The sequence below is a fragment of the Lucilia cuprina genome, chromosome 2, assembly GCF_022045245.1.
Source record: "Lucilia cuprina isolate Lc7/37 chromosome 2, ASM2204524v1, whole genome shotgun sequence".
Classification (NCBI taxonomy): Eukaryota; Metazoa; Arthropoda; class Insecta; order Diptera; family Calliphoridae; genus Lucilia; species Lucilia cuprina.
This window is the reverse complement of record NC_060950.1, coordinates 17,700,095-17,713,381: the sequence shown is the minus strand read 5'-3', so window position 1 is coordinate 17,713,381 and position 13,287 is coordinate 17,700,095. Positions and strand designations below refer to the sequence as shown.

Genomic DNA, 13,287 nt, shown 5'->3' with positions numbered 1-13,287 from the left:
TTGTGGCACAAATTATTAAAGCTCAATAAACAATAGTTGCCTCATATATGAAAATTTCAAGGAACAGGTTGTGGTGCCACTAATTACAGCGCCAAACAAGTAGGCAGTGTAAAAATTGTGTATTTGTAATACAGACATTTAGCAGCAACAAATAAAAAAGAATTGCATTTGCAAATAAAATCAAATAAAGTGCATTTTATTTTATTGTTTTTTTTTTTTTTTTTTGCAAAAAAACATTTTCTTTACATTTATAAACAATAAAAAGGTATTTTCAGGCTTTGTAAGAAATTCAGTGTTAATTGTTAAGCACTTTTAAACGGACGTGAATAAAAAAAAATAAAATCCAAAAAATTACAAAACATTAACAAAAATATATAAAATATTCTATTTTAATAAAAAAATATTTTTTTATAATTTTTATTTATTTAATAAAAAATTATTTTAAAGGTTTGTTAAAAAAATCAATAATAAATTAAAATAACAATTAAAATACGATTAAAATAAATTTAATGTAAAATAAATTTAATTAAAAAGACAAATTTATTTGGCCTCTTTGTCACAGCTATAAAAAAGTGTTGTTATCTAAGAATTTTATTAAATGCAATTATTTGCAATATTTGTTTAACAAAATAATCTATATATTATGAAATATTGTTTATAATTTAATAAAAAAATTAACTCAAGCAAAAATAATAAAAACAAATGTTTTTTCCGTATCAAGAGAAAAAAAACTAAATAAATAAATAAAATGATCATGTTACAGCTAAATGCAACTAATACGTTGCAATTGAATAAATTAATACATAATCACTAGTGTTAATTGTTTAACTAAGAAATTGTTTAAAAAAAACATTTTTTAATCACAATTTGCATTTGTAAATGCCATAAATTATTAACAATTTAACTTGATTGATTTTAATGTTAAAAAGTTGAATAAACTTTTATGTATAAAAAAAGTTTCTTTGAATTTTTATTTATAAATAAAGTTGATAATTTTTTTTTATTTATTTAAATACTTTAACATTAAGTGACTGCATTTTTAAATAACTTTAATTACTGCAGTGTCATTGTTTGGGCGAACGCCAATAATTGCCAAATGTTTTTTTTTCATTTTGTTGTTGTTTTTTTTTCGGCTGACAATAATTTATTGGTGAAACGTGATTTTTTTGTGAAATTTAATTAGATTTTTTTGTTTTTCAAGAAAATTAATATAAATATTAAAATACAGTTTTTTGTTTTCAAATTAACTTAACAAGTTTGTGTTTAAATTGAAAGTTACTTGCATGTTAATACATATAAAATAATTTATTGAAAAATAACTGTGTGTTTTTGCAAAAAAAAAAAAAAATATTTTTTAAACATTTGAAATTCAAATTACTTCCTGAGATGATTAAGTTTTGTAAGATCCTCCTTTACAGGTGGTAATTTTTTAAATATTCTACTGAATTTTTTATGTATTTGATCCCAAAATAATACAATGGTCCTTCAATGAAATCCATCAAAAATAGTCTATGTCGACTAGTGTATAGTCGATTCTATTGACTACATATTGTAGTTTCCATCGACTTATATCTTAACCAGTCTCTAGTGAAGTATATCGACAAGTCTATTCTCAAGTAAATATATGAACAGTTTACTAGTCAATTTTGTCGACTGTTTCTAGATTCTATCGAATAGTCTATATAGTCTACTTACTAGTCTACTCTTTATTTCGTCAAGTTAGCCGGCAAGTCTTCTAATTCTATCGACTATGTTTTCAAGTCGTTAGTCTAATCTACCGGCTAGTCTATAGTCTATTCTGTCAATCGACTAGATGGTAGTCGAGTCAATCGACTAGATTGTAGTCGAGTCAATCGACTAGTCTATAGTCGAGTCTATAGTCGAGACAATCAACTAGTTAACAGTCGAGCCAATCGTTTAGTCTTTAGTCGAATCAATCGACTAGTCTAGTCAATTGACTATTGTCTATTGCCGAGACTAGTCTACACTCGAGTGTGTAGGCTTGTTTATAGTCGCATCAATCGTCCAGTTTTTAGTCTATTAACTAGTTTATAATCGAATCCATCGACTAGTCTAAAGTTGAGTCTATCGATTAGTCTTAAGTCTAATCTATAGAGTCAAAGCTACCGACTAGTCGAATGTTGTCGTGACTAATCTATATTCGAGTCTGTCGACTTGTTTATTGTTGATTCTATCGTCCAGTTTATAGTCAAGTCTATCGACTAATCTATAGTTGAGTCTATTGACTAGTGTATAGTCTATTCTATAGAGTACAATTTATCGACTAGTATAATCGATTCTATCGACTTATCTGCTTTCAAGCCTATCGACTACTCTATAGTCTAATTTAACGATCCGAGTCTATCTATCTTGAATCTATCGAATATTCTATAGTCTAATCTATAGACAATTTTATAGATAAATCTGTAGACTAGTCTATCTATAGCCCATAGCTAACAAGTCTGTAGTCAAGTTAATCGACTAGTCTATAGTCGAGTTTATCGATTAGTTTCTAGTCGGGTCTATTGATTAGTCTATAGTTCATCGTCTAGTTTAAAGTCTTGTCTATCGATTAGTCTATAGTCTAATTTATCTAATTATAGTCCATCGACAAGTCTACAGTCGATTCTATCGAATAGTCTATAGTCGAGCCTATCTATTTTTAGTCTAGTCTGTCGACTACTCTATAGATATTCTTGGGACTAACCTATAGTCCAGCCTGTCTAGACTATCGACCAGTCTATTGTCGAGTCTGTAGACTTCTTTTTACTCTAGTCTATCGATTTTGTCAAGTTTATCGACTAATCTGTAATAGAGTCTTTGGACTAGTCTATATTCGAGTCAATCGGCTAGTATCCACTATTCTATAGAAGTTTACTCTACACTCAAGTCAGTCAATTTGTCCATAGTAATGCATATTGTTGATTTAAAGTTGATTAATTCGATTCTTCTTTGATTGAGTCATCCAACTACAATATAGTCGAGTCTTTCGACTAATTTCTAAATGCATCGACTATAATTAAGATTATTCTCTAGTTTATATGCAGTTGACTCATGCGACTAGTCCATAGTTGAGTTAATCATTTAGTTAATAGTAGAGTCTTTCGATTAGTATACTGTCTAAAGGCGAGTCCATTGAATACTCGACTCAATAGACTCGAAAAAGTAGTCTGCATATAGGCAAATCGATCAACTAGTATATAGTGAAATTTGTCAACTAATATATCGATTAGTCTATGGTAGAGTCTTTCAACTTGTTTGCAGTCAGTCAACTAATCTATATATGAGTCGTGCGACTACTCTCTAGTCTGGTATATAGGATAATGTAGGAAAAAGTCTACGGTGAAGTTATTCCATAAGTACAAAGACGAGCTTATCGACTAGTATATAATCCGTACGATCTATCGACTTTTCTGTTAGGAAATCAATGTTATCTATCATACAGTATAATCTTAAATCTATCGATGAATAGATTATTAACGAATATAGTAAATTATTAATGTTAATCATATAAGGGAGCTACACTCAATTGTGAATCGATTTACATACGATTTGCTAGAAGTACTTTCCAATTTTGTCGTACTAATATTGATAAAATATATCCTTAATTCTAAAAAAAATATAAAAAATGATTATTCTTTTATTCTTTCATTACAGATGCAGACATTAAAATGTCTTCAATATCTTTTAACCTTAAGTATTTTCTGTTGTTGTAATGGTTATAACATATTGTTCATGGGACCATTTCCAGCACCTAGTCATTGGATGTGGTTGGAACATTTTCAAAAAGATTTACTCAAAAGAGGACATCATATAACGAGCGTAAACAATCATCCCACTAAAACACCACATCCCAATTTAACAGAAATTATAATAGAACCAAAATTCGATATACCCAAACACTGTAAGTCAACAGATTTTTTTAAATTTCTATAAAAATGTTAGAAAATAATAGTAATGTTTATTCTTTTTTTAGTTCCCAAAGAAAACATTTTCAAAATGCGTTTTGCTAGCGATTTTCAAAATCTACAAATGTGGTGGCATGTTGGACTATTAACCTCTGAATTTGCTCTGAATAATACCAAAGTCAAGTCATTGATTGCTAGTCATGATAAGCAATTTGATTTAGTTATTTTAGAGCAATTTTTTCATGAAAGTTTTCTAATGTTTGCACATAAATTTAAATGTCCCATTGTTACGATTGGCACAATGGGTTATGCTGATAATATGGATCATGCTATGGGTTTAATAACGCCCTGGTCAGTGATACCACATTTGGTCTTATCGCATACTGATCGCATGACGTTCAGCGAGAGAATGTACAACTCATACTTGTCATTGTATGATGCCGTTATGAGAAGATGGTATTATATGCCGAAAATGCAAGAAATGGCAGAAAAATATTTTGGTCCCCATATTAAGGGTAAGGGCGTAAATACTATTTAATTTTTTAATTATAAACAATTTTTTGTGGTTTATGTTAGGACCTTTGCCTTATGTGCGAGATTTAGAGAAAAATATCTCCCTGATGCTAATTAACAGTCATAAAAGTATGGATTTACCCAGACCCAGTATGCCGGGATTGATAAATGTCGGAGGAGCTCATATAAAACCAGCTAAACCATTGCCAGCTAATATAAAGGTAAATTAATTCTTTAATTTTATTTATCATTTAAAACCTGGAATTTTTATATATAAATCAGAACTTTATCGACAATTCTACCCATGGTGTTGTCTACTTTTCCTTGGGTTCCTATATGAAAAGCACCGATATGCCTGAAGATAAAATTGCTTTAATTTTACAAGCATTTGGTAGACTGAAACAAAATGTTCTATGGAAATATGAAAACGAAAGTATGGGTCATTTACCTACCAATGTAATGATACAAAAATGGTTGCCACAAAATGACATATTGGCTCAACCTAATGTCAAAGTATTTATTACACATGGTGGCATTTTTGGTGGACAAGAAGGCCTTTACTGGGCCAAGCCCATGCTTTGTATACCACTATATGGTGATCAACATCGTAACACTATCAAGTCAGTTAGAGCAGGTTATGCACGTTCTCTAACATTTTCCGAACTAAATGCTCAAGATCTACAGAATAACATTGAAATACTTATAAATCAGCCACAGTATAAGCAGAAAGCCTTGGAAATGTCTCAAAAGTTCCGTGATAATCCTCTACATCCTCTAGATGAAGCCTCCTATTGGATTGAGTACATTGCCCGTTATAAAGGAGCAGACTTCTTAAAATCATATGGAGCTTTTATTCCTCTATACCAATATTTACTATTAGATGTTTTATTATGTGTAGTTGTAGGTCTATTTTTAGTCATTTGGTTACCTTTGTATTTAATTAATATTTTAACAAAATTATTATTTAAAAAATCTTCTAAAGAAGATAATGCCGTGCAGCATAAGAAACAAATGTAAGTGATAAATAAGTACAAATTAGTTTAAGATTTAGTTAATAAATAAAAATATTTTAAATTAAATTTAAACGTTGTGAAAAATGCAACTCTGTATTAAATATCTTTTAGCCGAGACAGCAACCTGTTAAGTAATATCATCCACATAAAGTAAGGCACATGATTTGATGGAAGGTATTCCAGAAATAATGTACAAACTCAAGATCTGAACATATTCTTAATATATTTTGAAAGAAAATCGATAATTTATAATTATTCCATATGTCGAGTCCAATCTATCGACTATTCTATAGTCGAGTCTATCGACTATTCTATAGTCGAGTCTATCGACTGTTCTATAGTCGAGTCTGTCGACTATTCTAAAATATAGTTTATAGACTATTCTATCTATAGTATCGTTGATAGTCTCGTCTATAGACTAGTATATAGCCTAGTCTATTGTTTATTCTAAATTTGAGTCTGTCGACTATTCTTTAGTCGAGTCTATCGACTATTCTATTGTCGAGTCCTTTGACTATTTTGTAGTCGAGTCCATTGGCTATTCTATAGTCGAGTATTTTGACTATTTTAGAAACTTTTTGAGAGTCTATTGACGAGAATATCGATTATTCAATAGTCTATTCTATAGTCGAGTCTATCGACTATTCGGCTGTCGAGTCTCTTGACTATTTTATCGAGTATATAGTATATTTTTCAGTCGAGTATATCAATTATTCAATAGCCGATTATATCGACTAATCTAGTTTTTTTGCCTGTAGTCGAGTTTAGCTATGACCGTTGACTACTATATAGCCGGACTAATTATGTAATTCCAATAAGAACAACTTTTGGAAATAGGTTTTAATTGATGATCGTAAAGATCTGTCCATAAATCTCTTTAATATGTAATATACTTTTGTTGCACCATTCTTTTACACTTTCTAAGATAATTTTAAGTTAATTCCATAGTGCGGTTTTATTTAATATGTGGATCTGATTGTGTGGATCAAATGAAGATCAGAAATCGACAATACAAATTGTTGTATTATTTTTATAACTAAATAAAATATGTAGCATACTTTAGGGTGTATTTCTTTTAATCCTATTGTGATTTATGAATAAGATATTTTTTCTTCATTCATGTAGTCATGCATGCATGCCTCGACAACTAAAACTTACTGCTAATTTGCGATTATTTTCATTTATTTTCTAGTTAAAAAATCTCCATAAAAATCAACAACAACATTGCTTTAAATGATACATAATTAAATCACGACTCTTTGACAATTCCTTCCCCACAAAACACCTACACAAATGCACGTTTATTTTGATAGACGAAGAAAAACAAAAATATAATCGTAAAAACTTCTTAAAAATTCAATAAAAAGTTTTTTTTTTTAATAAAACTAAGTCTTAGTTGAGAATATTTATTTCTACATAGTAAATAAATAAACCATAATAATGATAAAAAAGTAACAAATAAATACCCAAATATATACATATTGATTCTGTCAAATTAACGTCATACTTTATGAACCGTAAGTGTTTTTAAGTAGATAAACGAACAACAATGTTTCAATTGGATTTAGAAAAGAATAAAATAAGAAAAAAAGACTTTGTCTAGAATTTTTTGTGTTTTTAAAGTTCTTTTTGCCAAAGAGTTTTTTTCCAAAAAAATAACAACATCCGGTTGTTTAAAATATCAAATAATCATATTTATTTTATTGCTTTACACAAATATATCCAGAAGTGTGATGCCAATTCAGAATTTTATTTTTATTTTTTTCATTTTAAATAAAATTAAAATTAATTTAAGCTTAAATTATTTTAATTAACTTGATTTTAAGTATATAAATTAACATACATATGTGTGCATGTATTTATATAAAAGTTTTTAATTTTGTTTTGCTTTCAAAAGGATTTCCCCAAAAATTAAAAGTTTGTGGCTTAAGTCTTTTGTTTGTTACACATGTAGCAAGTAAAATTGACTTGAAATTTATAAAATATTTTTAAATAAAAACTTGTTTCGAAGGGTTTTAGCTTTCTTATTGCTGTGAAGTGTTAAAAATTATAACTTTTTGTTGTTAATTTTTTTTTGAAACTTAATGCGTAAGGACAAAGGAATGGAATATAACAACAATCATTAAAATATTTAAGAGTTATTTTTCGAAAGTCGACCTTGGTTAAAGTATAATAACTGGTAAATGTGACACTTTCGATTTCCTTTAAATAAATGAATAACAATTTTAAAGATGAGTTAACATCAACTTATTAAAACATATTTACGGGGAAAAGAGCTGCTACCTCTAGTCTGTCGGTACTATAAACTGATGATGAACAAATGTATTATCAGCCTTTCGTTGGAATTATTTGACATGGGGTCGTCATATGATATGGTAGTGAGTCATATGATATTCTCCTATGAGTGTATCGGATGAATGAGAAGTGTACAAGGTTGAATTGTGATTGATAAAATGTATCTTATACAAGTGATAGCATAGAATTTTCCTTACCTGTTCAGATATATTCAAAGAAAACTCAGTTCATACCAGATTTAACATAGTCCTCTGCTTATTTAATAGATTCTTACTTCGGTCTACCGGTTACGCCTCTGTTTAGTGATTGTAAACTAAATAGATGAAATGAGCAGAGATTAGATAGCTAAAGTACTTGAGCAAGGTGGCCGTATATCGGACCGGAAATTCCATATACGTAAATTTCCACCTGCGTGTAAGATACACAATGGGGCGGTAGTGAGTCATCCAAGAAGCTCAACCAGTGGTTGAAAAAGACAGACGTGAAATAATGCCCACACGACAGGTGTTTGCGTAAAACATTTCGATATATAGTCTCGATTATATATTCGACTTAGTATTGACTATAAACTTACATAACTTCTTGATCATAATTTTCATTGTAGTTCTGATTATTAACTCGACTATAGTCTTGACTATAAAACAAAATATAGCCTTGGCTATAGACTTAATTATACTATTGTACCGAGTTTAGTTTTGTCTATAGACTCGACGATACTAATTATTATGGACTAGAATTGACTATAAACATGACTAAAAATTCGACTTTATGCACGACTATAGTCTGGACTATAGACTCGGTTATAGTCTTTACTATAGACTCAACTAGTGTCTGGACTATAGATTCGATTAATGTCCTTACTATAAACACGACTGTAATTATGATTAAAGTCTGCACTATATTTCTGAATTGACTATAGTTTTGACTATTGACTCGACTATAGCATTGAATTTAGACTCGACTATAGTGTTGACTTTAAACATTACCACTAACTCGCCTATGGTCTTATTTATAACTTTACTAGTCCATTGTCTTTCCTATTGGTAAGATTATTCTCTAAAGTCTCTATTATAGTCTTAAATATAGTCTTGACTATTGACCCAGCTATAGTCTAATATAGACTTGAGTTCAATGTTGACTAAACTGCGCTTTTGAGTTTAAACTCGACTATATTTTTTATAAATACTCGACTACAGTCTGGACTATATACTCGACTATAGACTTGACTATAGATTCGACTATAGTCTTTACTATAGATTCAACTATAGTCTTGACTATAGATTCAACTATAGTCTTGACTATAGTTTTGACTATAGATTCGACTTCTTGACATTGCTTAAGTCTAATATTCGACTCGACTGTAGTACACTCTTGACTTTAGACTGGACTATATTCTTTTACATAGACTCGACTACAATCTCGACTATAGTATTGACTAACGATCCGACTATAATCATGACAATAGATTCGTCTAAGGTCTTGAATATAGGTTTTTCTATAGGTTGACTATAGTCTATAGATTCGAATGTGTCGATTATATATTCGACTTGTGTCGGCTATATATTCGACTTAAGTCTTGACTATAGTCTTGATTGAAATCTTGTCTATAGACTCGTCTAAAGTCTTCACTATATATTCGACTGAAGTCTTGATTATAGATTTGACTATAGTTTTGACTATAGATTCGAATGTGTCGGTTGTGGTTTGGTTGCAATTGTTGTCTTAACTATAAATGGACTGTAGTTTGGACTTAACATTTGACCTTGACTTTCACTTCATCTATGACTATAAATTCGACTATAGTTTTGACATGTATTTGACATAAGTTTTGACTATAGATTCGGCTAAAGTCTTGACTAAAGATTAGACTTAAGTCTTGACTACATATTCAAATGTGTCGATTGTGCTTTTGTTTCAATTGTTGTCTTAACTATAAATGGACTATAGTTTGAACTTAATATTGACCTTGATTTTAGAAACAACCATAGTCCTGAACTTTGATAGTACACTCTATTTTCGATTTTAAATTCGTCTATAAACTTGGCTATAGTCTCAACTATAGTCTTTACTAAAAACTCATAAAGACGTACATTAGCTAAATGTATATTTTATATACATATTAAGATTCGTACATGCTTCATAAGTAGAAGTGTAGGGTATATACTGCTATTTACTGTTATTTTATTTTAAACATAAAAATTATTTATTTTTAGGTTAAAGACACCTCTGCATAAGCAGCATCTTAAATAATAAAATTTAACGTTAAATGCTTGTCTCTTAAGTCTTTTGTTTTTTTTGTTTTTTTTTTTCAACAGCCCTTTTACAACTCAAGTGTAGATGACAGTCAGTTCATTGAGATTTTGGATTTGAGACAACTTTTGTTTTGTGCTTCTTCTTCTTGTTGTTTTAAATATTATTTTACAATTACATAATAAATGGCGAGTTTATCATGTAATTTCTCGTTTAAAATTACTTACTTGGAAAACAACATTGAATTTAGGTTTAACATTACATGTCAGCCCTTTTTTGTAGCATAAAGCTGATATCAGTGTGCAACACAACACGCATACTATTTGTTGTTCAAGTCGGAGTTGTTGTGGACTATGGTCAGGTATTATAGCAAAGCAGATGATTTGGATGGTTTGGTTGGTTTGTTTGTACCAACATCTTAAAGTGTAGGACAGACAAAAACATAGACTTTCTCTTTCAGAAAAGAAAAAAAAAAAACGCACAAGATGATGATGTAGATTTTTTTATTTATGTTAAAGCTTTTTGTTTAAGGTTCAAGTGCGCTGGTGACGTAGAGTTTTAGGTTTGTTACTTTTTGGGGTATAAGTTGCTTATCTAAATAATGAATAATTTTACATATATTTTTAATAGTTTCCTTAAGAAAACTAAAAATATTCGAAAAAAATCAAATTAAATCAACTTGTTTTTTTTTAATAAAACTGGTTCATTATGAATATTATTTTGTGGAAAAAAAAACGAAATATGTTTAATTCACTAGAGATGCTGTTATTCATGATTTTATAAACATTAACATGGAAATCGGGTTGAAGATGTTGGATATTTACTTGATGCTTATGATTTCGGTGTTGGTGGTAACATGATGTGTTATTTCTTTCTTTTTTATGGAATTTCTATGAACAATTTTTTTTTCTTCTTTCAATTTTTATACATAAATATTTTTAAGGTTGTTTTATTGATTACAAGTGTTTTTTGTTTTCTTTGTTTTTGTTTAAAACTTAACTTTTAACAAAATTAAAAGTAACATCTTTAAACTAACAAATTTTAGTAAAAAAAAGAAAGAAACGAATTTATAGCTGCTGCTGCTGCTGACGCTTTAATAAATGTTGACCATCAATTTTAATGGATTTCAATAAAATTTTAAATATTATTATTATAAAAATTTTGTTGGTATTTGTTTAATTTTAAAAATTAAATTTTATATAACAAATTAACATATATCGAACTAATTTAAATTGTTTTTGGCATTTTTGCAAAAAAACTGATTTGAGGTTTCATTATTATTAATATTCATTCATTCAAAAATATTAGATAATATTAATGATGGCTAAATTATACATTTGCAACTATTTAACCGTAGACTCATTTTTGACTTTTGTTATAGTAGTAATTTTTTAAAAATGTTTAAATTGTTTTATTTATTTAAAAATTTCTTTGTTAAATAAAAATTATCACCTGTTATTTTGCCAAAAAAAAAAAAAAAAAAATGGGGAAAAAAAATAACAAACTCGATTATATTGTCAACCATTGTGACCGGCAACTGCCTTATAAATATTGTGAAATCTTTAAACAAATGTCTATCAAAGTAATATAAATATTAATTTAGGTCTTGTTAATTGAAATATTTAATAAATAATATCAAAAATTTGTTTTATCAACTTGTATAATAGGGAGAAAAAAGAGGTATTACTTGATATGCATATTTTTGTTTAATTTGTTAAATTCGTTCGAAATTTTGTAAAAAATACAAAATAAGTCGTAATTTTTATTAAGATTTATAAGTTTTTCTTTAAACTGAGAGTCTCAAAAAAAATTAATATGAAATGTTTTATATAGTATTCGTTAGTAAGTAAGTTAGTTAGGTAGTTAGTTAGTAAGTTAGTAAATTAGTAAGTTAGTATGTTAGTAAGTTAGTTGGTTAGTTATTTAGTTAGTTAGTTAGTTAGTTAGGTAGTTAGTCAGTTAGGTAGTTAGTTAGTTAGTTAGTTAGTTAGTTAGTTAGTTAGTAAGTAGGCAAGTAATATTGGAGAAAAGTGTAAGTAGTTTCTTTTTGGGTGAATAACTTGTTCGACGATAACCAAAAAATAATTAGTTACAAATCTGCTTACCCAATTTTTCCGGATTTAAAACTGGTTTTACAGTTATTTTTCATTTCTGCTATTCTATACTCTTACTTAATGCCCCATTAAAATATAGTTTTACCATTCTATCAGGAACGGTTTTCACACAAATGTATATATCATCATAGACATTACCAAGTAATGTATGAAATAACTACATATCCTACAATACTCATTATCAAAATTTGAAAATATTTTACTGGGTAGTTTGGTTAAAAAGTTCATATGGACAGACGGAGACAGTGTTCTCATCGACAGATTATTCTAAGCCGATTTATGCATTATAAACATCAGCACAAAATCAATATACCCTCAATACTAAGCTTGATTGAAAAAGTACCAAAAAGTCCGCTTTTATAGCTTCTTATTTTAATAACAAAATAGTACCAAAAAGTTCCCTCTTATACAATAAGTTAAATTTTACGTTTCTAAAATCCATATTATAGAAATTTTAAAAAATACCAAAAAAGTTCTTTCTTTCAATGAGAAAGCTAAAGTCTACATTCATATACAGTCATATCTATGGCTAAAGACAAGGGTTACGAAACATTTCTGAATCCTTCTAGCTGGATTCTAGCTGGGGATTAGGTGGAATTTTAAAAAAATAACTAAATTTGGGGGAACTTTTTTATCAAAAAAAAAAAAAAAAAAAAAAAAAAAACTATAGCTACTAAACCAATTTAGCAAAATAATATGCTGAATCATTAAAACATTTCGCACACGTTTTAACTATTTTAATATTTCCATAAAAATTGATGACATAAAAGCGATACTTTTATCATCATCATATAAACATTAATTAATTAAGTCAAGGATGTCGAACCCCTAACGGTCAGAAACAAAAACAAAAAATCACGTATCACCAAAAATTAATTTAAATTTTTTTTCCACCCAAAAACAAAATACGCACTAAAATAAGTATTAAATTTAGTCACATGAACAAGTTGACAAAATTTTAAATAAAAAAATATTTTAGCATTTTTTTTGCAAATTTTATCTTCAAGTTCCGTTTGGTTTACTTTTTTTTTCTTCTAACAATTAAAACAAGTTAAACATTTTTTAAAATTATTAAATTTTGTTTTTTTTCTTCTAAAAAATTGAAATTTCATTTGAAATACTTGTCTGTACCATTGTGTTGATTTCATTTAAGACACGTGATCATTTATTTTGTAAACAAAAAGATGTCATCTC

At 28.3% G+C, this 13,287-nt stretch overlaps 1 protein-coding gene across 1 annotated transcript; it reads left to right on the top strand.

The window, feature by feature from the left end:
* Nucleotides 1-383: 383 nt before the first annotated feature.
* Nucleotides 384-5,506, top strand: LOC111677480 (UDP-glucosyltransferase 2). Its single transcript, XM_046956690.1, has 5 exons — nt 384-447; nt 3,658-3,904; nt 3,977-4,423; nt 4,485-4,642; nt 4,704-5,506. Exons 2-5 carry the CDS (start codon nt 3,658-3,660, stop codon nt 5,436-5,438), a joined length of 1,587 nt encoding a protein of 528 aa, XP_046812646.1. The 5' UTR covers nt 384-447; the 3' UTR covers nt 5,439-5,506.
* Nucleotides 5,507-13,287: the final 7,781 nt, after the last annotated feature.